Source organism: Pomacea canaliculata, linkage group LG2, assembly GCF_003073045.1.
Source record: "Pomacea canaliculata isolate SZHN2017 linkage group LG2, ASM307304v1, whole genome shotgun sequence".
Lineage (NCBI taxonomy): Eukaryota > Metazoa > Mollusca > Gastropoda > Architaenioglossa > Ampullariidae > Pomacea > Pomacea canaliculata.
The window spans coordinates 16,312,997-16,338,498 of NC_037591.1; the positions used below are offsets into that span (position 1 = coordinate 16,312,997).

Genomic DNA, 25,502 nt, shown 5'->3' on the forward strand with positions numbered 1-25,502 from the left:
GACGACAATGATGATGATGATGATGGGGTGGTGGTGGTGGAGATGATGCGGCCCTCAAGGCAAGTTAAGTGTCACATTTTAAGTGTCCAGAGTCATGGCCTGGCCCGCATGGAAAAGCAAGAGGAGAGAGTGGCGGTCGGTTTATAGAGAGGGCAACCTCTCTCCTGAAGCTGGAAGATGTTGTGCGCCTCAGGCACAAGAAAACTGTTCAAAGTACAGGGACACAGTTTAATGTGCCTTGTTTTTAGCTGGTAATGACAATTGTAATGCGCTCATTTTTTTAAATCACGTGAACTTCGAACCCACGTCACCGAATGCATTATCAGTTATCAAAGTCTTTAAAGGCAGATGGTAAGCTGGAGTTAAAGATAGCTACTGACATTCTGAATCATCTGTCCGAGAAAAATTTCGAGTTGCAAAACGACTACTACGTTCTATTGCGTCTAAACATGACCTGCATGTTTGCGGATTTTTTTTTTCTGCGAATGAAAAGTAAACTGACTGTAATCAGTGAGGTAGGCGGACTCACTGGACAAGACAAGCGTCAGCGCGACTTTGATTTATAGCTTGGAACATGCCAGAATCTTGGAAAGCTTTCAATCTGTGCAAAGGCAAAGTTTGCCATAAATGTAAACAGACTTGTCTTGGCTGTGTTCTATCTGTGAAAAAAACAGGATGCGTGAATTTTAGAAGCAGTAAATGAAAGCTTTACAAACTGAAATTTTGATCGGACATGATTCAGAATTTTAGCATCTTATTTAAGGCCAACTTATCATTTGACTTGCCCTTTCCTTTAAAACCCACACTAAAGTAATGTGAGTAATATTTTTCGAAAAATTATCAAATCAGTTTTTTTGATTCGTTGTCATGATGCTTCTCTCTCTCTCCCTCCCCAGGGCTATTCACAGGGGTGACTCAACAGTGTTTAGGGATCTGCAACCGTTAGTTTTGCATTGCAACGTAACCTTGCACCTGTTGTGACAATGATGATGTTGTTGTTGTTGTTGTTGTTGTTGATGATGATGACGACGACGATGAAAACTTGGTATCAGTAACATGTCAATTGATATGTGAGTGTGTGTGTGTGAGAGAGAGAGAAGGAAAGAGAATGAGAAAAAAATATTGGTTATATACAGAGAGAGAGAAAAGTGTTGGTTCCTTGAGAGGCGGGGTCTTGTCACGTGTGAAATGCACTCCAGTGGAGGTGAAGTGGCGGCTGTATCTGCCTGTACTGCTCGCCTCTCGTCCTACATCTTGTATCTGGTCTCCGCGTCACAACAAGCCCCTCAACTGCACAAGTCTGCCACGCGGCGTGGTGAGCCCCAACCCCGGGCCTCCAGCAACACTCCAGCATCTGCCACTAGCGCGCGTACCGGGGAGTCCGACTTTGCTCTCGTCAGCACGCCCACGGCAAGGACCGCTGTGTCCGGTAAGTCCCCGCTTGCTCTTGCACCATGTTTTCTTTAACTAACTAAATCAAACAAACACGTTGTATAGGACTTTCGTAGTTGAAGCTGTATGTTTATGGATATCTAAGATAACATATGTAACTCATTTCTCCAGTGAAATGTTCTAGATGTGTATGTGGGTCTTTGTTACAAAACTTTGATGACTGTCATTTTCTTGCAAAGCTCTTGCTTGTTTTATGTTACATTATGCAGCCTGCTAACGGGGCTTTCAGTAACATAACATCATCAGACCGCATGGCAAAAAAAAAAATAAAATGAGTTCTAGTCCCAAAGGAGGTAAGAAAATACAGTTGCCGCGTCGTTCAAATGTTTTACACAGGAAGGAATGAGATACACCATAGCACGTCTGTAAACACACAAACACACAAGTGCACAACTACATACAAGCCCACGCGCACGCACAAACATATGTGTGTATCAGTTTGATTTACACCCCGCAGTCCGACTGTTGGCCGTCTCGTAACCGAGATCAACCGAGATCGCAGAGTGCAGCTGTGTAACTATTGTCACGTCACAGCTGCTGGCGTGTAGCGGAGGATCGAGGTCACGGACCGCGGGATGCTAGCTTTTTAAAAAAACTGGGAGGGAGCTTTCGGTTTTCTGTTGCTGGGCTTTGTTTTCGTTCTCCTGGCCACGCTTTGATCTTCATCGAGTTTGCAATGGTACGCCAAGAGACAACATAGGAATGGAAGTTAGTTACAACGTGTGATGCGTGCATCGCTGGTTCCGATACTTCAACCAGTGTCGCTGAATAAAAGGCTATCTCTGACCGTGCTTTTTAATACTAAAGGATTGAGGTTAATATGCCTTACTCATGAAAAAAAGCTACTTTTGACGAAAAGGTTGGTTTATAGCGATTCTTATTACTCTCTGAAGGACTTAACGAGAGCTACTTGCGTTGAAGCATGAGTCTCATAAGAAAATAATAAACAAAAATAAAAAAAAAACCCACTTTTGAAAACTACTTAAATTCGGTTTGTAAAGAAGGAGTTAAAGAAGTATATCGATTTGTAAAGAAGGGCATGTAAGCAGGTTGATACGAGTCGAGATTAATTCAGCGAGAATGTATTCAAGACCCAGAGGAGAGCTCAGGGTCAAAGACGAGAATGCCAACTCCTCCCTGCCTTCACCTCAGGGGCTCTAATCTCGTGCTATCTTCAACCCAATAGGGTAGGGATAGGGGTAAACACTATTTATCACCAAAGTGACAAACTTTCATGCATTCAAGGGTCGTTTCCCTGGCAACGTCAGCTTCAGAAAATACCAGTGACAGGTAGTTGACGCAGATAGGAGATAAACAGACAAGTACGGTGGACGGAGCACGAAGAGCACGAAGACATTCTTCATACCCGACAGTCGCTGAAATATTAGCACCATGGTCACGCTTTTTAGCCAAACTTTACTCACCTGTCAGCATTTATTTCTTCCAAGAAAACTACAACGAAATACTCTGTCGCTGATCCTAGCTTGTCGATTATTAAGATGTGACATCTGTTAGGAAGATGAATGGGAATATAGAGAGATAGAGAGGCCACTTATATACCCTATGTATGTTGGGGAAGCGGTGGACCTTGGTTAAATACGATTCCTGCCGTGACAAGGTTATAGAGAAAAATAGAGGGTTAGTGCGACACTTTTTTGTGACATGACACATATTTTAATGGAGTGAGAGTTATTATAAAAATGTAATGCTTTGCTTGTGCTGAACAGCGGAATACATTAGTGCAGATTGTAATGAAATCCACACATAAAAACTCCTTTTCACTCCTTTATGTAAAAAGCAAGAAGAAAAGAAATTGTCAGTAAAGGTAGCGTACGATGTAAAACCGAAATAAGCAATAACAATATCAATTAAGACCAGTCAGTGTACCTGTCAACCATTCAGAGAACTAAAGCACGCGTATTTCATTTACAAGTTAACATTCTTTGAAAGCACAAAATAGGAATATTATGTCCTGTGCCTCGGGAAGCAGCGTCTTTTACATCGTGCCTTCAAGTTTCGGTAATTCATACTATTTTCGCTTGTTCTCTTGTTTTGTACTGTTTTATTGTTGAGATTTTGCTGCTGAAGCTTCGTGTCTGGATTCTGGATTTCAGGATTTCAGCTTTGTTTAAAAGAAGGGATCTCAAAACTTCTGCTCATACCTACGTAAAGACTATAGTGAAACTATTTGCTTAAACATTTCTGAACAGTTTAAGAATGGAGACACGTTCGCTGTTAAACAGTTAACGAAGAAATAATACAAAAGTTACATATATGGAAACAAGCTGAAGACAAAGGCTTGACCGAATTACTAACTTCGTCAAATCTTCTGTGCGGTAAGCTTTTGTGTGTGGGAGAGAGAGAAGGAGAGCCGTGTACTAGCAGACGAAGAGCAGGTCGTGATGGGAAGACGCTGTCATCCATTTTTGAGGGATTTGCCACTCTGGACATGTTTAGAACTAGTTTCATACTTGCTTGAGTGATAACTGCCCCAGATGTGTAGCATTTATCTTTTGTGCAACATTGGCTATATACTGACTGCCGAGAAGAATGTAAGACAGAAAAAAAATTAGCCGACCGAATTATTATAGTGCATATAGTCTGCATATATGAATATATGCTGTAGGTGGCTATATGTGTGGACGATTGGTCAAATAAATTGAAAATGTACGAGACGATTGCATTCAAGGAGATGCACTCTACCCGCTGTAGAGCCACATTGTATGCACAGATGGTGCAGGTGTTGGGGATCTCACAAAATGTCAGCCCCCTCCTTCCTTCCTTTGACATTGTGCGTGTGCGTGTGAGCGTGAATAATGTAGTGTGTGGATGTGTGGAGCGAGAGGTCACATACATACTTTGTGTGTACCTATATATGCATGTGTGTGCGCGCACGTGCGCGTGAAAATATTTATATAGATATATATGAGTGTCTGCAAGAGAGAGAGAAGGGCAAAAGAGATAAAGTAGGTAAATACTATGAGCTTGTGGATCTGTGTGTCTGTGTGTATATGTACGTGTACGTGCATATGTATGTTTGTTGTACGTGCATATGTATGTTGTGTATGCGTATATGTTTCGCGTGTGTTTTTTCATATGAGTGACAGTATGTGCACGTGTGTGCATGTGCACGTTAAGAAATTTTATATTTCAGTCAGTCATTTCAGCCACAATCAGTGAAGTGAACTTTTTGAGTGAAAAAGAGGAGCAAAAGAAAGAAAAGAAGCGGGCAGGTCGCGAGAGATGGCGTCGGTCCACATGTTGACTAAGTGCACGTGTCCACGTCCCACGCCCCTCCTTGAGCTTGTATTGATTGCGTCCCTTAGCTGACTGCTCATTGCGGGTGGGATTATGGGGGTGAGAACTGGCACGCCTTGTCCACAGCTGGTACCCGACATTGATTTTCCAACATGGCCGATTTAATATTGTAAGACCTTTTTTGTTGAGCGCTGTAAGCTGTCGCTGTTGGGCCACATGATGTGCAATATTTTAAAGGACCTTCGTGGCAGTCTGCTCAGCGCCATTTCTCGTGGAGACGCTGACGTCCTATAGACAAGTCGACGGGTGGTGATGTTCAAGGCAGCAATGGCGGCTCTGTTCGTACCGCCACAATCGTGAACGTCAATTTGACCTTCAAGCCGAGGAGACACCTAGTGGCGGGGCTTCCAGTGCCTCCGACCGAGAAACGTAAAGTGGTTCTTGAAGCGAGCCAGGTGGCGCGCTGTACAGACTCCCACCCATCCCCTTACCTCCAGCTTCCAAAGCGCCAGCTGGCAGGCTCAGCTATGAGGCAGAGGTTACCTTTTGACCCCCCGTGAAGCTGGAACAAAGCGGAGACTATGCTTTGCTATCTGTTCTCTTCTATGCTATGTATCTACTCCATCTGTTCTAAGCGATGGAGGTGGGTCCAGTTGCATAGCAGCTTTGTCTAGATGACCTTCATAACTGGACATATTTGTCGAGTATGTAACAAGGCTAGGTACGTTTATACATGACAGTCATGTGAAACATTTGTCAGCTGTAGTCACACATACTTGCCAACATTAGAGGGAATAAATCCTGCCCTACCGGACATGCTGGCTGCCTCTTAGCAACGGCCCATATGGTCACTAGCCTCTATGTGCTGCATCCATCCAGCCCCACACTTTTCCCTCTGATGACCGGTCACAACTACAGGTCAACGACTTGGTCACTGATTCGACTGTGCCAGGTACGATAGCCCTCTAGGGGCGGATGCTTCTGAACAGGTGATCTTCGGCTCTAGTTTCGCTGCATAACACCTGTTATGCCACTGTCAAGGAGAGATAAACAATCGTGCGCGTATCAGCAAGAAACTGTTAGAGTTTCAGAGATTTCCTTTGTCCATTCCTATTTCTGATTGTCGTGGCCTCTTCAGTCTGCTATGGTCACTTCAAAGTGTTCTACTTCACTGTTGTAGCTGTCCACAAAGGGACCAGAAGGAACCTGCTTATCACCGACAGAGCTGAGATAAGCTGGCACAGTCCGTAATGTCAGCTGCTCCTGATATTATTTTTCTGGATTATTATCTGAAGGAACGTGTCCTGAAGCCTACGTGCGGTAAAGCTTAACCCCACATTTATCGCTGATATAATTCGCCCGTAAAATGTCAGACTGCCATTGGCTCTGTTGCCGTCTGCAGCAGTTATTTCTAACAGCTCATGTAGAAGTCATCAGAACCTTTATTTCCTTTTAACAATTGTTTCTTGGTTTAAAATGGCGTCGTCCTAGTCTGGAGGTGAGTATGTGGGGCAGTTCTCCTTCAGAATGTAGACTTTCGAGAACTATTTTGTACTCTACAATCTATGTAAATGGCATAACACTTATTTTAGGTAAACATGACTAGCGAGGGTTTTGCCGCTGTTGGGGTTCAAAGGGTAGATGGCAGTAGGCCAACGCTTGGCGTCACCTACGACATTTTGTTGACCAATTATCTACCGCAGCTTATGATTCGTGGTCTGTTGCCCTGCGCTTAAGTCTTGTTTATCGCTGACTGTATATCGTTGCTCAAAGGTCGGAATGGTAGAATGTCTGCTATGCACAAGTAAACAGGTCTGAATTAATCCTGCGTTATTGAAGGGACAGTGTAGACCGATTTATCCCCCTACCTTCCTACCTTCCTCCTCCAAACGATCAACTTTCTTAACTCTATACCCGCTTGTCTCCAAAAAGGAATGTTAAAATACACATAAAAATCAGTCGATTACCTTTCAGAGATACATGCATCCCTGACTCTTGGCATTTTCCCCCCCGGCTGCCTGGAAGTCGGTCCGCTCTGTGACGTCATCATTGTGCTGGATGGCTTCCTTCGGTTTGTGTAAGAAAAAAGTTGCGTTTGTTAGGTGAACAGAGAGAAAAACAACCGAACTGGAGATGAATGCCAAGAATTGTGCGGCATACGGTCCTTGTCTTTCCTTGATTTTTACATGAACTCGAGGCATCTTTCAGCATTATTTTTTATGAGCAGAACGAAATGACCTTAGTTCAGGAAAAAATAATGATCTCAGAATATCTTGTAAGTTTTTATGTACTAAAAGAGGAAATGTTTTATGCATTGTACGGTACTCTGAGACGACAAACATTTTTATTATTCGTCAGCAAACCAGAGAAAGCTGACGCCACCTGCTCGTAGGAAATGTCGAAGCGAATTCTTTTGGTATTCGATCCCTTCTTGGCTACTCCGTTTACCGTGAAACACCGATCTTATCGAAAGGGTGGAAGATCTTGTCGTTAGGTGGTACGAAGCTCAAACCCAAGTGTTAGCGGGGCGGGATTTGAATCCTCGTATGTCCCACGAGGTAACCGTTAACTTGCAAAAATACCGTGTGCACTGTGGTCGAGTGGTGTCCGACTCTTTAAATGTTCAAAACAGATAATAAAGAAGCTTTACAACAAGTGGAAGAAGGAATCCTTTGATATGCGATATCAGTTTTTTTCGATTTTTTAAAAAAACACGAAGAGTAGAACACGAGAGTAGAATAAAAAAGTGGAGAAGCACAATTTCAATAGAGAAAATAATATATTTAACTTTATCAGCAGAGTCTCTTCAAACATTTCATGTCGAGCTCGCGAGCACCTTAAAGAGTTGTTCAGAGCCGCCATAAATTAGTGTAGTCCATGAGTTAGGACTAATGTGGGCGATTGCCGTTACCGATCCTCAATTGGCTACGGAGGAGCCGTAGCCTGATGCTACAAGGGGAGACGGGGGCTAATATACAACAGAACGAAGAAGGAAGGACTCTAAACACAATGAGCCATTTACAGCTCTCTTTCCTAACGCGGACTGGTTTTCTTTTTTCTTGGTTTGTTATTTTTTGTCAGTGACGTCGGCGGCTTGAGCCAGTGCGCACAGCGCGCATTTTTATCTGTCTGAGGTGTTGTAGGAAAAATAGATGTCTATCAGTCAGTCTGAATAGCAAAGCAGAGAACCCGGAGGAGAATACAACTCGCCCTCCAGAGTTCTGGTGAAAAAGTCGGTCCTGCTGCCATGACGTCGTCTCCCTCACAACGAGGTCAGGTCACAGGCGGGGAGCGCATCAAGGTGACCCTTGTAGACGGATGCTATTTTGGAAAGGTTTGCCGGGGGAAGGGGACGGGGGCAAGAAAGTGGAAAAGGAAGAGGACGTTTATAAATTTTTCAGCAAAAGAGCCGGTTTTGCTTACATTACGAGTGGAAACACTCTGGTCTTGATCTCTGTTACCCGGCTGTGAGGAAAGCAAACTGATATAGGTGCAGAAAAAAGGTTAACTTAAAATACTCTGACATTTAAACGTAGTAGCCATTTTTAGTATCTGTGAAAACAACAACAAAACCAAAGCAAAACAAATTTTGCTACACGGTGGGAGGATAGGTTTAGTACTGACACTACATAAAGTGAAAATCTTCCATCCGAAAGTATATCTAATCTGATTGTATTTTTATTTTATTCTACACATGAAATTCTGACAAACCTCGGATTCATAATTTTAACTCGCATACTGAGAACTACAAGTCATAGACTTAACGAAATGTTACCTATAGGTTACTATAGTTACCTATGTAATGTTACTGTAATATTTCTATTTGAGACCTATCCGGCAAATAAAAAGAGATTTTCTACGTATTTGAAAGATACAAACATAGATGGTGAAAGAGGATAATCTTGAAGCAGGTGAACTACCATTTGTTATCTGTGAATTCCTGAGCCCACCCATTACAAGACACACCTATTGCAAAGTACAAAGGTACCTTAAATTGTCTTGTAGAGATAGTGCGACAAGACCTACATATGAAGACCGTTACGACACTTGACACGGCAGAATCGAAACAGCAAACAAACATGAAAGTGAACATTAATGTCATCTGAAAGAGGCAACAATCAAATAGCTAGAAAAAAGCTTAAATGGGATAAGTGCTGTAATGGGAAAAGTCTCTAATCAAAAGATAGTATCAGTGACATAAATCGCCAGTTAAAAGGAAAAGGATTGGATCTCAATTGAAACATAACAGCAGCAGAGAGGACATAGAAAATAACAATAACAACAGTAAAATATTAATATGTTGATTTCATACTATAAATTAAAACAAATAATATTACTATAGGAGAAATTAACAATGCCATAATACACAAGAACTATGGCAGAAAAAATGGCTGTTTTGTGAATACAAGTAACCAAATGGGAAGTAGAATGAGAGCGGTGTAAAAGGGACGTAGCTGTTCCTTTTTAAAGCCCCGCACCTTTACCGACCTACTTTTATCTGTGGTGAGGCCAGGTGAGGGCAGGTGGGGTCAGGTGAGGCCATGTGGGGTCAGGTCCACAGAGACGCTGGACGTTAGTTGCTCATACACATTGCTGAACTTGAAGTTTACCTGACTGCTTGACCTTTAACTCGCGTCTAGCCACTGGCTCTGCATCCGGGCCTCGCTGCTGGCCCCCGGAGGCTGCTGGAGCCACTCGCGTGCTAGCAGGGAAATGTTGGGTTTTTTGTTCTACCCTTCCTATCCCTAGGGTGCAACACGACAGGTGAGTGCGTGCTGGTTAGCAGGTGAAACTAAGAGACAAACCTAAACTTCTCCGTGCAGATGGCGTTAACGCAGCAGGCCGGTATATTTAAATCATTGGTTGTATTTCTCAAAAGTTTCCAGAGATGCAGAAAAACTAACGAAAGATATGAATGAGCTGACGATGCAAACCATAGAAGCGTGCACCTGGCTGCACTGACAACTGGCCGTATTCAAATAGATACTTGAACTTCGTTTGATATCAATTCGATTAAAGTGGAGAGTTCAAAGTCCATAGCAGCTCTATAAATATCGCTCTACACTGTGAATAGGAGACAGGATAGTCCCTGACTCAACTTTGCCCTCCTAAAAAATAAACAACGGTAAAACCCTGCACAGCTCGCAACAACCTTTGTCACAAGAGTTTGTGAGAATAGTGAAAAATCGCGTCTGCAAAGTGTCTGTGTTGCTCGGCTTGGTGCAAGGTGTGAGTGGTTAAGACCGACTATAGAAGTAGAACTTGTTAATCCTTTTTACATTTGGTGGCGTGCGCTCGTGTGTGTGTATGTGTGTGAGTGAGAGTGAGTGAGAGAGAGAGAGGACGACTGTTCTCGGTATGGAAACAAAGCGGCCCTGTTTCTAAAACCTAATCAGTATAATAGTAATCATTATCAAAAATTCATCCCCAGCCTATCACGCATTGTGCTTGGAATCATTTCCTCACCCCTACCCCCTTGATACCTTTCCAAAAGCCCTGAGGTCAGAGGCCAGATCATCGCACGTCCGGTACTTGATAGTTCTCGCAAACCAGTCTAGTTCAGCAAGATGTTGACTGTATACTTCTTACGTGCCTAAGTTGTTGTCCTGCAAAATGGAGTTGGGCTGGAGGAGGGATGGGGAGCAGATCGTTTTGGATCAATAAGCAGATATCAAAAATCAATACTGAATGCTGCTGTACTAGGTGACCGACAAATGATTAGAAGAACAAAACAAAAACAAAAGTCGCGGCAGATGATAAGATTGTCATGGTGTATTTGTTTTCTCGACTTGTCGTCCTTCCTTCTAAACGAAGCATCGTCTACTCTGCTAGGCAAGGTCCCCCCGAGGTGCACGTATTGTGCATCATTACTAGATGGCCAGTGAATGGCTAAGTGGGAAAAGAAATTACGTCCCCTCCCCTCTCACCACCACCACCAGACCTCCTGTTCGTCATTGGTCCAGGTAGCTTCGACAACTGTCAGCCTTTGCCACCCCAAACGCACCTGCAAAATGGCAGATAACACACCCCGGATTACGAGGAGATAAAACAGACTTTACCCCTAAAGTGCAGAGAACGCGGTCAGAGACCCGGTGACACAAGTATTTGAGTGCTTCTGCCAGCCACCTCACACCCAGGGTGGCCTATGCTTTCAGAAGGCTGTAGCTCCTCGTGCAAGGTGATCGTTTGGTGAGTCTGGGTTCGCAAAAAATTATCTCACTCTATTTTTTTGATAACAGAGAGAGTTTTGGAGATTCACTTTTATTTTTTTCTTCTTCAGATTTAAGGTGAAAGTGCGTGTACATTGTTTGGTGTGAATGTATGAATAAGTAGACATAAGAACTGTTAATCGCGTAAATTGACTGCTAGTCTGTTTGCGGGTGGGTCAGTATCTATTATTATCTATTATTATGGTGCACGTCAGCTGCGAGAGATTACGTCCGTCAGTCTCGTTACACAGACCCACTCTCACACTCACTCTTTTTCAGAAATGGCTTTACGGATGATGTCCGTGGTCGTGCAACTGTTGCGGAGACAGTTCATTTAGGTCTACAGAACTTTACACGTACCTTTACACATAACTTTCATGTTTTATACTCACTCTTTGCTGTCCGTACTGCTGTTTCACCTGTTTTTTGACGGAATATATTTTAAAACAAATATTGTTAATTAGATGAAACTAAATGTAGTCAACTTTGTTACAAACTCGATTTATTCCACATTCCAGGCAAAGGATTTAGTTTCGGTGTATTAGCATGATTCATACACCCACACATCCTTACAATCTTATCCTTATCATAGACAACCAGGTATAATAAGCCACGTAATGTGGGCAAATTCTCTCGAGTTCGTAAAATTTCATAGACGATGGTGTATGGCCTCGATGAACTCCCATTCGTCAAAAAGTCTGCAAAGGTCAAGTTCAAAATAGATTACTAAATGCTAGTCTGGTTTTTAACTCTGAGGTTGAATAGTCTTCGAATTTCTTCTGGCTGGTGTTTATTGAAAATGTATTCATGTTTCTTGGTCGGCCTTTTTAAACTGGAAAATGTAAGAAATTTGAAAGTCTTTGTATCCGTCTCTCCATATTGTCCTCTCTTTCCTTCGTTCGGTCTCGCAACGACTAAGATGTTTTTTTTTTGTGCTGTTAGCCTGTGCTTCCATAGCAATGCTATAAAGCATTTTAATTGTTGAACCATTTGAGTTGAAAGTCTTACTGTCCCAGCATCTATTGACAACCAAGCCTCAGTCCTGTCTGACAAAGTAGGACAACTCGCTGTAGGGGCGAGGTGCTCACCTAATGTTTAATGCAATATTTGCGTAATGTAGATAAGGATTTTCTTTGTAGTTAAAACCTCTGGTAATTTAGCTCTGTGGTTATTTGAACAGTTGATAATCTATCTCTGTGGTTGATGTAACTTTGTGGTTTATGTAAGTCTGTGGTTAAACACATACATCACGGAAATGCAATTCTTTCAGTTTTATGGGCCCTTGAAACTTACAATGATCACATCACTTTCCTGAATTTCCTACCTGACAAGGACCGGTATAGTAAATAATATCTGCATATGAAATGCATGTAAAGGACACTTGTCTCGGTAAGATACCATTTTTAAGATCCAGAGTTATTTTACTTCACAATAAAATTGCTTAAAGAACCGAGGGGCTGGTCACGTAGTAGCAGTGAACTGCGAGCGTGAGAAGTGGTGGGGTCAAGGTCGTTACCGCCTCTCCACTCAGCGAGCCACGAACCCACGACCCGGTGCTTAGGTCACACTGACTACAAGGACACAAGGACACTGAGCTTCTGTCACTGTGCACAGCCTTACAACCGGGAAATGAATCCGGATTCCATGGTTACCTTAGACGATATCGTTATTTTCCCGCCCCCTCCTAACGTTTACAAAATTTCTTTTCACTTTTTTTATATATTGCTATGAACGATCTTGCTATTCCTTGTTATGCTTTAGATGTTACATACCGCGACAAACATGCTGTATTATATATGGGGTATAAGATGAGGTGGTGTTATTGCCGTAGCACAGTGAGTGAAAGATCACATGGTCTCGGTTTGACTAACTCTTGAAAGGGTTGGGGGTCGGGAGTGACCTCCGTGTACTCCACTTATCTCTTTTATCGATTCTTCCACCCGTAATGCGGAATACTCCCTAATAAAATTCCTTTTCTCGTCCACTAACGCAGTACTTCATGCGCCCTCCATTCCTGCATGCGCTTCCGTGCAGACGAATTTCACCTGCCGAGCAAACATCCTGTATCTTCTTCTCTAGAACTTTCTATTATTTCAGGAGTGCGTTGAGAAGAGAGGCTAAAGAGAGAGCCGACTAATGTCGCTTCATTCGCTCCATTCTACCCCCAGAGATACCGCAGAAGCCCGGCCTAACACTGTGCAGACTGCCTGCAGACGACTGATGGCGCAAGAGTTCGAGGACCTGCGTAGCGGCAACTTCTGGCGTGCCGTGGTCGCCGAGTTCTTGGGTTGCGTCCTCTTGATATACTTCTGCGTTGGAGTAGGGCTGAGGTACTGAGTGAGCACGTCCCCAGACAAAGGGGCTGATGGATGAGTGAATGGAGATACACACACACACACATTTTTTCACAGTACAACATTCATGATGACCATCACAATTTCAGATATGTCCAAGAAAATCTTTGAAATTTGGAGAATTCTATTCCTTGATCAATCACACTAAACTGACCAGGGAAGCGCACGCTGAAGCTACCGGTAGTTCTAAAGATGGTGTGGATGATGATGATGTCTCTTACAGAGCACCAGATGACAGCCCGTCCAACCTGCTGGAGGCAGCCCTGGCTGTCGGCTTCTTCTTTGCAGCCATGCTGTCAGCTCTGATGGCCGTGTCTGGCGCCCACATCAATCCTGCCGTCAGCATCGGCTTATTGGTGGCCCGCCATTGCTCCTTCGTCCGTTTCTTCTTCTACGTCATTGCTCAGTGCGCAGGTGCTATCACAGGTAAGAAGACCCCTCACCAACCCACCCCAGGCCGTCTTCTCTTGCTTAACCATCAAGTGGACTATTTTTTTCTTCTTCTGGATTTTAAAACAGTCAAATCAAAAAGAAAGACCTACTCCTCTGGGCTGAAAACAACTGACAATTACTTTTAAAAAATGTAACGTCGTAATGCGTACAATTATTTTATTCTTAGTTCGCAAGATCAGCACAGAATAACCGGGTATTTCAGAATATACACACTGTAAGGACGATGATGGGGATGTTACTGAGTAGCCCTCAGGTTATTGGTAGTTTGGTTCTAGTCCCTGGCCACATATCCTGCTTTTGCTTCGGTCCTTCATTTCTAGAACTGGTGAAGCTGGGGTATGTGGGTGGACGTTACTATAAACATCAATATCAAGCTGTGACGTTTCCTGTTAGGAGAAAAATTAGTGCGTTGTTTATAACAATTAGAAATACACTGATAAAGTTTTATAGGGTGCCTTGACCCAGAAACATTATCAGTTTGTTTTTTCGTAGTTTGTGTTTTCTTTCTTTCTTTTTTTGTGATGTCACGGACCCTAGCTCTACTCGTGTATGTTCAGAGTGCAGACAAGACAGATAAAACGTCAACAAGCATAACAACATCTGAACATAGTCTAGAAGAATCTGCAATAATAACACAAATACCAATCAATGAGTAAAGCAAGTACAAGGCCTGTTGTTGATTGGGAAGGTCTTATCCTGTAGGCCGTGTACCTGCTGGAGTTATTAATGTCACTTTATCCGGGTTTTGTTTTGTTTTGTTGTTTTCCTGCCACCTCTGTTAGATCCGCCAGATGCCCTTGTAGCCGGATCTTAAAGTACATTCCTCTTGACAGATCCATAACAGATATAAATTTACTTGCAATATTATAAGTGTTCTAAAACGCGCACGTTAATCAGTTAAAGTAATATGTTTCAAATGTTATTTGCTTTTTTGAAAATTCTTAAAATAGTTCAGTACCGTTTTAGATCTCGTTTGTAACTGATTTCATCTTCTCAATTAGAGGAATATATTTTCACGATTATTCAGATTGTTGAAACCAATATGCTTAAGACTATGTTTTTGATATGAAAGTTTTGCTGGTTTCAAACAAAGCTTTTTTTTTTTTTTTAACTTGCTGACTTCAATAATCCTGTTACACGTTGCTGCAGTCAATGATTCCACAACACTGCTGTCCACAGGTGCAGCGCTGCTCAAGGCTGTGACTCCGGAGTCCAAGATTGGCAACCTGGGCATCCTGTTACCTGCCAAAGACGTGTCGTCCTCCCAGGCGGTGATGGCGGAGTTCATAATCTCCTTCTTCCTCCTCTTCTGTGTGGTGGCCATGATCGACAAGGGCCGAACCGACGTGCAGGGTTCTATCCCTTTCATCGTCGGCATTATTGTCTCCATGAACGTCATCTACGCGGTAAGCTCAAGCCACGGTGTGGATGTGAAATCCACCAGAGCAAACACATCGAGTACGTGCTTGTGTGTGTGTGAGTGAGTGAGAGAGAGTACTCCTGTTTGTGGATTGCGATGTATAATGGTCTCTAATAAAGTAACGATATAAGGGGTGATGGTGAGTGAATGTTATTCAATGTAGAATCCGGATTTGATTATTTTCTGTACCTTCTTCGTCACCGCACTCGAATATAATCTTAAATGGTTGCCAGGGATGGGCTGCGGAAAGGCTTTAGAAGAAGCTACTAATAAATTTACAGAAATAATAGACGAGCTGTTTGATGGTCTAGGACCAGGAACCCGAGTGGGTTTTTTTTTGTGTACTTATGAGTGGGGCCTCGTGCCTATGTTATGTGTCCCTTGTAAGTAAGGATTGGTGTTTTGTGAGTTATGTGTTGTTTAAAGTAATGTATAAGGATGGGAGTGTCCACTGAGGTATTAGGGAGAGAGCACGACTCCTCAAAAACAGCCTATAGATATAGAGAGGATAAATGGTGGAGAGAAATGCGTGCAACTGAGAGAGAGAGATAAAACAGAGTGGAAAAATGCTCTGACCTTAATTGACTGCACCTAGGCGGTTAGGTAAAATGCCCTTCACCAACAAGCAAGAACGATGTCTATAGACTTACTGTCGTATTGTTTCTTTTTTCTCTGTACATATTAGTTCTTAATTGGTTTGATTAGGACAAAGGCAACTTTCTGGAGGAGCATTTGTACTTAATATTTAAAAACCTTCATTGTGTTTAAATCTCTGTGTCAGTGGTAAACAATTGAACGCTGGAAAATTTACCTTCGATTTCAATTTCTTTCAGGCGAACATGTCTGGGGGGACTATGAATCCAATTAGGAATTTTGGTCCTGCGGTTATCACTGGCAACATGGACCGACACTGGGTAAGTGGAAATAAGATTATTATTTTTAGTCCACAGTGCATTTATTCATTAACAACGAACACAATTTTCTATGGAGGATGAGAAATGTCATTTTATTGAAGATTATTTCCTTGCAAATCGATTTTGAGCTCTCTGTTTGTGAATTTACACCTTGCGACGTCATCTGACTTCTACCATCATGAATATTGAAGAGCCGACTGTATTATCTTTTGCAGATTTTCTGGGTGGGACCGATGCTAGGGGGCGCGGCGGGCGGCCTGCTGTACGACCGGGTCTTTTCCACGGGCGTGACGCCGTCCTCATTGCGCAAATCCTGCTTGTCCCGCAACACCTACGCTTCCATCGCCTCTGAAGAGGAGGGCAACGGTGACATCCTCCTGCAGGAGAAACCGTCGTCGCTGAAGAAAGATGGGATAGAGAGCGAGAGAGAAGTCTGAACGGCGTACGACGAGCCGCCATGACGACGTCCACAGCATGCAGCTCTCGTCACGTGAATTTAAAAACTGCGATGTGGAGAGTTGGGGCGGGGCGGGGGATGGGGGAAAACAACAATCGAGTTTGTTGGAGGGTTGGGTGAGATAGAGGGTGGGGTAAAGCTAAATAACGTAGAATAATCGAGAGTATTTTAAACGGGAGAAGCCTTTGTGCCTTTTGGTGACCAGAATTATCGATATGCAATGTTTGAAGTATGTAGATGTGTGGTAGGTGCCTTGGAATCTAATGCTATGTTCGTTCGTTACACAGAGATGTGTGGTACGTGCTTTCTTGAATTGTAGCGACAGGTTCTAGCCGTGTGTGACTGTTTGCCTTATTTTCATGCTGGTTTGCATATTCATGAAATCACAGATATTATCACAAACCAGAAAGTAGCAAACAAGTGGTAGGTAACTGGGAGTGAGAGTAATTGTAGAGTTGTCCTTCTTGCGAGAGCCTCAGCAGGAGATTGTGTAGTAGTGGTATGCTAAGGCAAGGGGATGCGTGCGTGCGTGTGTGCATTTGTTTCTGTGTGGGGGAGAGTGGGTACGTATGTATGTGTATGATGTGTGTATCTGTACGCGTGTGCATATGTAGTGTGTGTATGAAAGTGGGTTTGTGTGTGCGTGCGTGTGTGTGTATGTGAGGGAGAGAGAGATAGACAGAGGGAAGAAAAATGAAGGCAGGATGGATAAGACAGAGGGAGAGAGAGAATGAGTGCTGGGGGAAGAAAGAGAGAGATAGAGATAGCAGGCTGTGTAATATGAAATAAAAACAGTCGCTTTCAGGATGCGGGCTTCTTAGAACATCTAAACATGTGGCCTGACTCTGGCTGCTGGAGACCTTTCAGACCGTCAGCATTAAAAGCTTCTGTATCTTTGGCCTTTTTCATTGTGTGCGAGACGGTACGTCGTAGGTGTGACCTATGAGGATGCAACAGCACACAGGCACTCACACCCGTGCACAGTCGGGAGTACCATTCCGATGTGTGTCGTTCTGCTACACGATTAAGGGTTGGCTCTCCTTGATCTGTAGATGTCTTTGACCTGTTTATCTTGACCTTGATATCTATTTTCTCTCCAACCAATAGATGTAAATGTCGTCTCTTGTGAATGCACAAGATCACTGCATCCACCCCTATAAGCACAGATGGACGGACAAACAGACAGATGAAAAGACGCATACATAGAGTTGATATTGATGTTTTATGATGATCCAGAATTTAAGGTGTATGACGGTACATTAGCCGGCCTGGTGATCGGATGCCACGTGCAGATAAAGAACAGAGACGAGACCTGCACTTGAGACAGCTGATCATGACTGTGTCGATGACAAGCGCTCACCCTTTGTCTAGAGTCCAGACCCACAGAGAGCACACAGGTAGACGGGTTACAAGCCACACTATCACAAATCACACCAGGAAGATTTTGAGACAGATAATCACTGCCAGTCCACCCTCCTGCTAGCAGGAGGAGAAACAGGAAATGGATTCTGTTGAACATTCAAAACATTCGAGTCTCAGATCTTCCAGAAAAGATTTTTTTTTTTTATCGTCTTAGCTTGAGGACAAATTTACAACTATGTGCAAAGGGGGATAATGTCTCACTGTAAAGTATTGTCTTTTCTGAAAGTCACTTTGTCTCCAAAATTCTTCACTTCTTATATATTCATGAAAACCTTACCCCCATCACTAAAAATGATTGAGAGCAATGCTATTGAATTGTACAATATCAGCATCATAAAGAAATAAAAAAATACCTCTTAAAAATCACTTTCAAACGGACATAATCATAAGTAGTACCAGGGAAAAACTAATGATGAAAGCCGCTTCTGAAGTTTAACTTGCAATTTCGATTGCTTCTCCGTTTGAATTAACGTGGGATAGTTTTCGTCCCATAAACATCTCAAACCTCTAAATAAAGACCAAGCCATGTGGGAGGAAACTAGATGCATTAACCAGAGAAAATACTCGCAGCCAGTCCTCTCAACCGCGAATTGATTACATATTAAATATTTTGTTTCTCATTAAGATTTTAACGAAAAGACGATAAATTAGTACTCTCACGAAAAAAACTCTCTTCCATCCGAAATAATAAAATAACTAAAGTAAAAAAATTATTTTTCATGAAACAGTTTATTTTGGAAAAAAACACCAGTTGAGACTCAAAATGATCTTTCCAGCGTGGACAATTAGAAGGGAAGTAAGGCAGGTTGAGATTTTGTACTGTTAAATTACAGTTCTCTCCCTTTATTCTTTCGTAACACACATTTCGTCGGCATTAGCTATCTTCATGTCACTGCTTGTTATACCGAAAAGGAAGAATGAAACAACAATTATTAATTATTTAATTATAAGTTTCAAGCTATCAAAGGCTCCAGTGAGTGTTAGTATTTGATCTTGATTGTAAAAGTTTAGTTTCTCTTCTATTAACTTTAAGCTATTTTGTAGTAGAGTTGAGTAACAATTTTATGGCACGCAAAAACATCTGTGCACCGAGTTCGCCTAGCTGTGTCTGAAATTTTTATATCTCATCAAACTTTTGTGTTGGAGTTTGCAGCTGAGTATTAGAAAACACCTTTTGTCTTGTCGCAGAAGATCTTTTTCCCTTCCGGCGCCATAAAGGCAATTATCCCATCAAATGTAGTTCAGGAGTATCAGACAACTCCCGCAGCACCAGATCACATCGTATTTAAGAAAGGTCAAGCCTATCGGAAATTAATCTTCCTCTTGACAGATAGAAAGCTGTTAAAAAGCAGTTAACAATCGCATATAACCACAAGGAACAGAAAAGCATGTTTATGTGCGGGTCTTCTGTCAACATTGCGGTGCGTGTGACTGGCTGCTTGAAGCCCCGGATGCTACTGCATTGACGTAGCAGATCTTTGAAATAACGGACAAATTGGAGGTCTTTTTGGCGCCTGCACCGGTTGACCAGGAAACCATTTGACGTTATCTGTCCACCCACCTCCGAGAGTTAATGTTTAAAACTCAACCCTCGCCAGAATCATTTGTCACGGTTAGTTGACCAAAAAAAAAAAATGACAAACCTTCTGCAGGCAAGCCGTTAGTGAGGTCATTGGCATGATCACTAGTTTCGCAAACGGCATCCTTTACTTTGTTTGTTTGTTTTACTGTATTGACTCAGTCCAGGTTCGGCTATTGCGTCATTTGTCAAACTGTTGACGCGGTCAAAGTTTCCGCGCGGCAGTCGTTTGTCAATCTGTTGATTCGCTCGACTGTACACAACCAACTGCACGGGCTTGGAATATTTGGAAAGTATGGTCTGTAATAAAAAATCATTTAAAGCGCTTAGCAGACAGCTGGAAAAACGCAGCAGCTTGGCAGCAAGCTCAAGGCGTGTGAGAGAGCTTTCTAAACAAGATACATATCCTCCCAGATACTGTAAGTTAATTGAAAATTTAATTACTGAGCTCAAATTGCAGGTCTGAACTTATCCAGCTTAAGAGGCTCTACATTTGCCAGTCACACTTAGGATAGTATTTGCTTGGTAAAGAAAGCCTGTAAAGCCTTGAACTTTGACCTATTTTAAACCGTGGCTACCGACCATAAGAAGAAGGAAGATGGACAAGATAAAGTGGGCGGATTTCTTCGGGCAAGAAAACAAGGTTCTTTATTTCCGTAAAGTTGTTTTCTTCTCCCTTCACCGCGTCACCTTCAATTATTTTTAAACTTTCCGTTTGTTTGCTTTCATCCCAATCTCTTATATTTCTCTTTTGATTTTCCACTTGGTTTTCAAGGAAACCTTCCTCGTCTTCTAAATTCATCTTTTCTCAAAGGCTTTGACCTTCAGTATATTTTTATCACCATCATTTCTCTTTCATCCCCACGATTTTCTGTTTCTAACACCGCTAATTCCGTTTAACTTTTCTTCAGTCCTCGAGTATGAAACTAAAGGAAATGCCCTCAGTAATCCCTTCTGAAGTAATGACTTCCCTTATGGCCTACCCTCTATTTTCTTTGTTCGTTCCCGTCACTTGTTTTATGTTATTCTTATCCACTTTGGCTTTCTCGCTTCCATTATAGAGGTAGTCAGATTTAAGAACTAAACACAATGAACAACTTTGTTTTGATCTCAGCTATTTCTCAACTTCGACAATCATTGACTCTCTGGTCTGGGGAGGCCCCGTGAAGCGAGAATAACATCCTCATTAAAAAGAGAAGACGGAAGTTCACAGCTTCTATCAGGCTACGAACTTGTTTCCATGTTAGAGGCTCAGGGATATGAGGAATTATAAAGCGGATGAGTGCACATAACCAGAAGCCAAAGTAAGACCAAGATAAAGAAAAGTAAACATAAAACAGTTGTATCTGGTTTGTATGGTCTACAAGCCTGTGGAGTACACGTGATGAGACATCACTACATTTCTTCATAAGGATTCGTAAGTATTCAAAAAATCAACTGTTTTACTGTTTTCTTTTTCTACATCTACCTGTCATGCTTGGCGTAGAAGTATGTCAGGAGTGTCAAATAATAATTAAGTTATTGAAAATTTAATTATTGAGCTCAAATGGCACGTCTGAACTAGACAGCTAAGAAACACAGGTGTATAAACTGTAAATATTTTATAAACGAACATGTTTTGGTTGAATTTTAGTTTGTTTCTCTAGGGAGATCTCTAGGGACGGGAAATCACGGACTGTATTTTTGGCCTCAGTTTGCTTTGACTGCTGTCTTACAAGAAGCCTCACTGAAGTTCTCAGGCCTACAGAGTGGAGAGGTAAACAATGGTGCACTGAATACAATCACTTGTTTGTTTGTTTTTAACGCCGTGCCAGCAACTAAGGTTATATCACGGAGATCACTGAACACAAGCTGTGTAGAGAAGTTTCCAAAAGTATGAACTTAAGAAGTGGTTCATTCTCGACAGGCTATAATGTTATCAATAGTAACATCAAGAAGTCTATCGCTCTCTACTATGTTTATTGGCTGAATATGTAAATAAATGTTTGGGAATGAAGCGGCTTGGTTTTGTCTCTTCTGGCTTGTTGTTAATAACATAGCTTTATTCTTTGGAGTATGGTTCAGTTCAGTTCAAGACTAAAGCTCGTTAACACTATGTTGTAAGAGACGCAAGTGGCTGAGTTTGTGCTGTATGTCGCGTACCACCCCCCAGCGTCCACGGAGCACGCTCACGGCCACTCACACAGCAGGCCACACACGCTCAGTCACTCAGCCGGAGGCAGGATGCGACTTACTTCTCGAACCCGTGCCCAAGCGAAGACCAAGACAAAGACGAAAAGAACGACACAAATACGAAGTTTAATAAAAAAAATATATATATACCCAAACACCCAAATACCTAATAAAACCAAGAAAAGAAAATACCGATGCGAGTACTCACAAAAAAAACAACCGAACAAAACAAACCAACAACCCGGTACTACCACCGCAAAGAAAATAAATAAAACAAAGCGCAAACGCACACAAATTGTAACACAGCAGTAAAAAAAAAAAAAAAAAAAAAAAAAACACCACCGCGCACAGCAGCCCAGTCCAGTCAGTTAAACGTAGTTTCCCCTGAGTCTTTAATTCTTAACACAGAACAGGGGCTTGAGGCGCTTAGTACACAGTCTCAGGAGCTGGTTCACAGTACAGTTCCCTTTCTGAATGCAGGCGTAGAACCCGTAGACGCTGACGTCACAAATGAAGAAGTGCAGAATGGTTGATTATATCTCAGACGAATGCTCGTCAAACAAAAAGAAAACGTGGAGCCAGGACACAAGGCACGCACGCATAGCACGTATACACAGGAAGTACGCAGTAAATACACACCAAGGGCGTGCACTCCGGACATACACAAAAAGCCTGAAATAAATAAAAGAACAACGGTCACTAAAAGGCTACCGGAGAAAATAACAAAACATCCCCCTCCAAGACCCCCTTAAACCAAGACATGAAATAGTCCTCAATTACACACATACAAAAATAAACTCATAAGGAGTAAACACGTACTCGCGTATCCTAATGCTCAGGCGTGTGCAGCCTCTCATCCAAAAACAAACATAACAATGGGGAAAACCTGCACTCACCCACACGGCTTATGCTAATGACCGACGGTCACCCCGAGAAGAAACGGAAGCACACTCCCGTAGACACTGGATGTCACAGCCCAATGCTGTCATTCCGACACCCTCCGCACTTTCCACAAGTCCCTGTGGTCACTGCTGGCATCAACTCGCTAGTACAACCAGCCTCTCAGTGCCCACAAGCTTGGGTCAGTCGTGGCAGAGCATACAACCGGCACCTTGCCTCACAGCACAGACTCCAGCCGTCTTCTCAAAAAAAACAAAAACCTCTCCGCTCTACTCAGCGCCATGTTCAGAAATCTCTCACCAGCAGCGACCAGCCCTCAAGCAGACCTCACGTGACGTAGCAAGACTAAACGGGCGAGGGCCTTGACCTTTTCCCGCGAACCGGACAAAAATAGCCTGAAAACAAACGTTAACTGTCGTCTGCTGTGAGCTACCTCTCCTATACAGGAGCGTCCCCCCGCGCTGAGAGAGATGCAGACCTAGACGAAATCATGACACGCGACACTGTACGTGAGTTGCTGTCATCCGCAAACCTTTCGTATGGATGAGATATATACGGATATATATATATAGGGGGACCTCACTCAATGCCCGCAATAATCACAGGTTGTTTCCATTTATGAGTGGAGTAAGGTGTTTGCTTCAGGGCAGGCTGCCTAAGACTTCTTATCTTTTTCCATTTATAACACAGCTCAAAGACTTCAGATGGTGAACGGACTCTTCACATAACTGCACAGACATTTAGAAATGAACGATCAGGCCGTACACGACTCTCTCTCGCCCATGTTCTCTGCCGCTGCATCTTCGTCTTTACGTGTCTACCATTCAGCGCATCCCAACAGTCAGTTCTGAGGACACGATTCTTGGATTTTTATGTGTTCAATACAGCGAGTCTTGGCTTAAAATCTCGTCTCGGTGCACACATACGTTATGCGGAAGTGACATCAGGGATGACCTTCGATTTATGTTTTTGCTTTCTTCTTCTTTGTCTTCTTTCATCATCTTTTTCTCTAATAGTGCCAAGTCTCCAGTGGGAGGAAGCACTTTCCTATGAAGTGAGCCATTCAGCCATCTTTGCTTTATCGACAGTTTCTCTTGTTCTTTACTCTTTGAATCTGTCACACATCTTTAAACAACTTCACCTTCTTCTGCTCCTGCTATTGTCTCTTTTTGGCCCTGATGGGTGCGAACATTCGTCCTCTGATCACCACAGCCGGTCATCATCACAGCTACCCCGACCACCCTGCGTGCTACCCTGCTGTCTGTCAACACCCTGTTCTCCCCGACAACTCTACTTCCCTCGTGATACAATATTCGTCATAATTATGTTGACAGTCTAGAAAGAAACATTTTAAGTTTTTACCATATGCAGGGGTGACAATAATGCTTAAAAGTTTCTTTCTTTCTTTCTTTCTCAAAACACTCTTCTTCAGAAAATTCTAGCAAAGCATTCAGAGGGTGAATTGTGCAAAATGAAGGGTTTGGCAAGCAGTTTGAAGTGTTGACAAAGGCCTGGCAGTTTGCACACTGGAGGAAGGGAAAGTGGGTTGTGAGAGCAGCGAACGGGAGGCAGCGTGGGACAGATCGCAATATGATCAAATGTAATAATTCTGTCCTCTGACACTCTCTCTGGCACTTTCCTCTCACTGAGACCCTGGCATCTTTCGATGAAGGGTTATTCGCTCGAGAGCATGCCTTTTTTTTACCTGATGAAAGAGTTAATCAAACGTTTAGTGCAGAAAAACTGGAACCGCCACCTGGCGGGTAAATATTTACTTCCATGGAAATGAAGTGTGTAATGCTTTCTTGAATGTTTAGGGCTCATATCTCCAAAGGGAGTTGAACTCTTGCTCTCAGCGAAAGAGTAGAATATTATTTTCGGTGGTAGCAACAACGTATTTTGCAATAATTGGCACAGTAAACAAGCGGATACTGAGCAAGTATCAAAAAGTGCGATAACATGCTTTTGTTGGGAAGCAAATGTTAAGAGAAGTAACTTCAAATATGATGTGTTGGTGTGACATTTTTGTACTGATGCTGAAGAGTAACCAAGTTTGGAAAAAAATGTACATTTCAGCTGCTTTTCTGTCAGTAAACTATCCTTCCCTGCTCCACTGCATCCTTGTCTTACACTGATATCACACACACATACACAGATGCTATACCTGTTGGATTTTAGAGTTTATGAAACATGAAACAAAAGTATTTAGGATCCATGGTATGTGGGTCTAAATGTTCTAAGATATTTTAGACATCTAACTTTGTTTATTTGCAGTAAAACAGCTGGGAACCAAAAAGACATTCAGGTCACAGATGGAACAACAACATCACCTTAACTGATTTGACTTTGATTAAAAAGGTGACATTCGAATAGCCATGAATAAAGAAAAACTTAAAATGTAGACAGCCGGCAAAGTACAGAAAAATACAGCAGCTGAGTATCTAAAGATAGCTCCAGGAAATTCAATTAGTGGCTGAAAAAGTGAGGGACCTGGTCGACACAGACGTCTGAAAATGGAAAAGTAGGTTCATCTAGTACTTTATCCACTCGCTATGTTGTAAATGTTCCAACCACTATGAGACAGGCTTGCATAAGACCATAAGCTTAACATTTTCGTGCCCTGATTGGCTAGTTTATAGACCACGTGACTAGTTTAAAAGTCAACACAGACGTCCCCTCGCTCTGGAACCATCGCCATTTTCCCACTACAATCCCAGCCAAGGAAAGATGACCCACTGCATTGAGGGAAATCTTGGGAAAGATAAAGGCGTCTATCCGTGGTCCTAACACTGAGCATTACACACTTGGTGGACCCATGGCAACCACAGCCGTTACTTTCATTATGAAAAGTCTTCGATCGCTGATGTCGGGTTAGCATCAGGATGTGATGTAGGGGTTTACTCCCTTTGTCT

The 25,502-nt window shown here is 42.6% G+C and overlaps 1 protein-coding gene across 4 annotated transcripts; it reads left to right on the forward strand.

Annotated features, from left to right (window-relative positions):
* The first annotated feature begins 1,177 nt into the window (after nt 1-1,177).
* LOC112556875 (aquaporin AQPAn.G-like) lies at nt 1,178-17,411 on the forward strand. 4 transcript variants are annotated; one of them, XM_025226277.1, is made up of 6 exons: nt 1,178-1,429; nt 13,088-13,249; nt 13,497-13,699; nt 14,906-15,132; nt 15,980-16,060; nt 16,276-17,411. In XM_025226277.1, exons 2-6 carry the CDS (start codon nt 13,140-13,142, stop codon nt 16,495-16,497), a joined length of 843 nt encoding a protein of 280 aa, XP_025082062.1. In that variant the 5' UTR covers nt 1,178-1,429; nt 13,088-13,139; the 3' UTR covers nt 16,498-17,411. The 4 variants fall into 4 exon arrangements, with proteins under 4 accessions (XP_025082062.1, XP_025082059.1, XP_025082061.1 ...); XM_025226274.1 differs by having other exon boundaries at nt 1,179-1,429; nt 13,017-13,249; XM_025226276.1 differs by lacking the exon at nt 1,178-1,429 and adding an exon at nt 6,185-6,208 and having other exon boundaries at nt 13,017-13,249.
* The last annotated feature ends 8,091 nt before the right edge of the window (nt 17,412-25,502 follow it).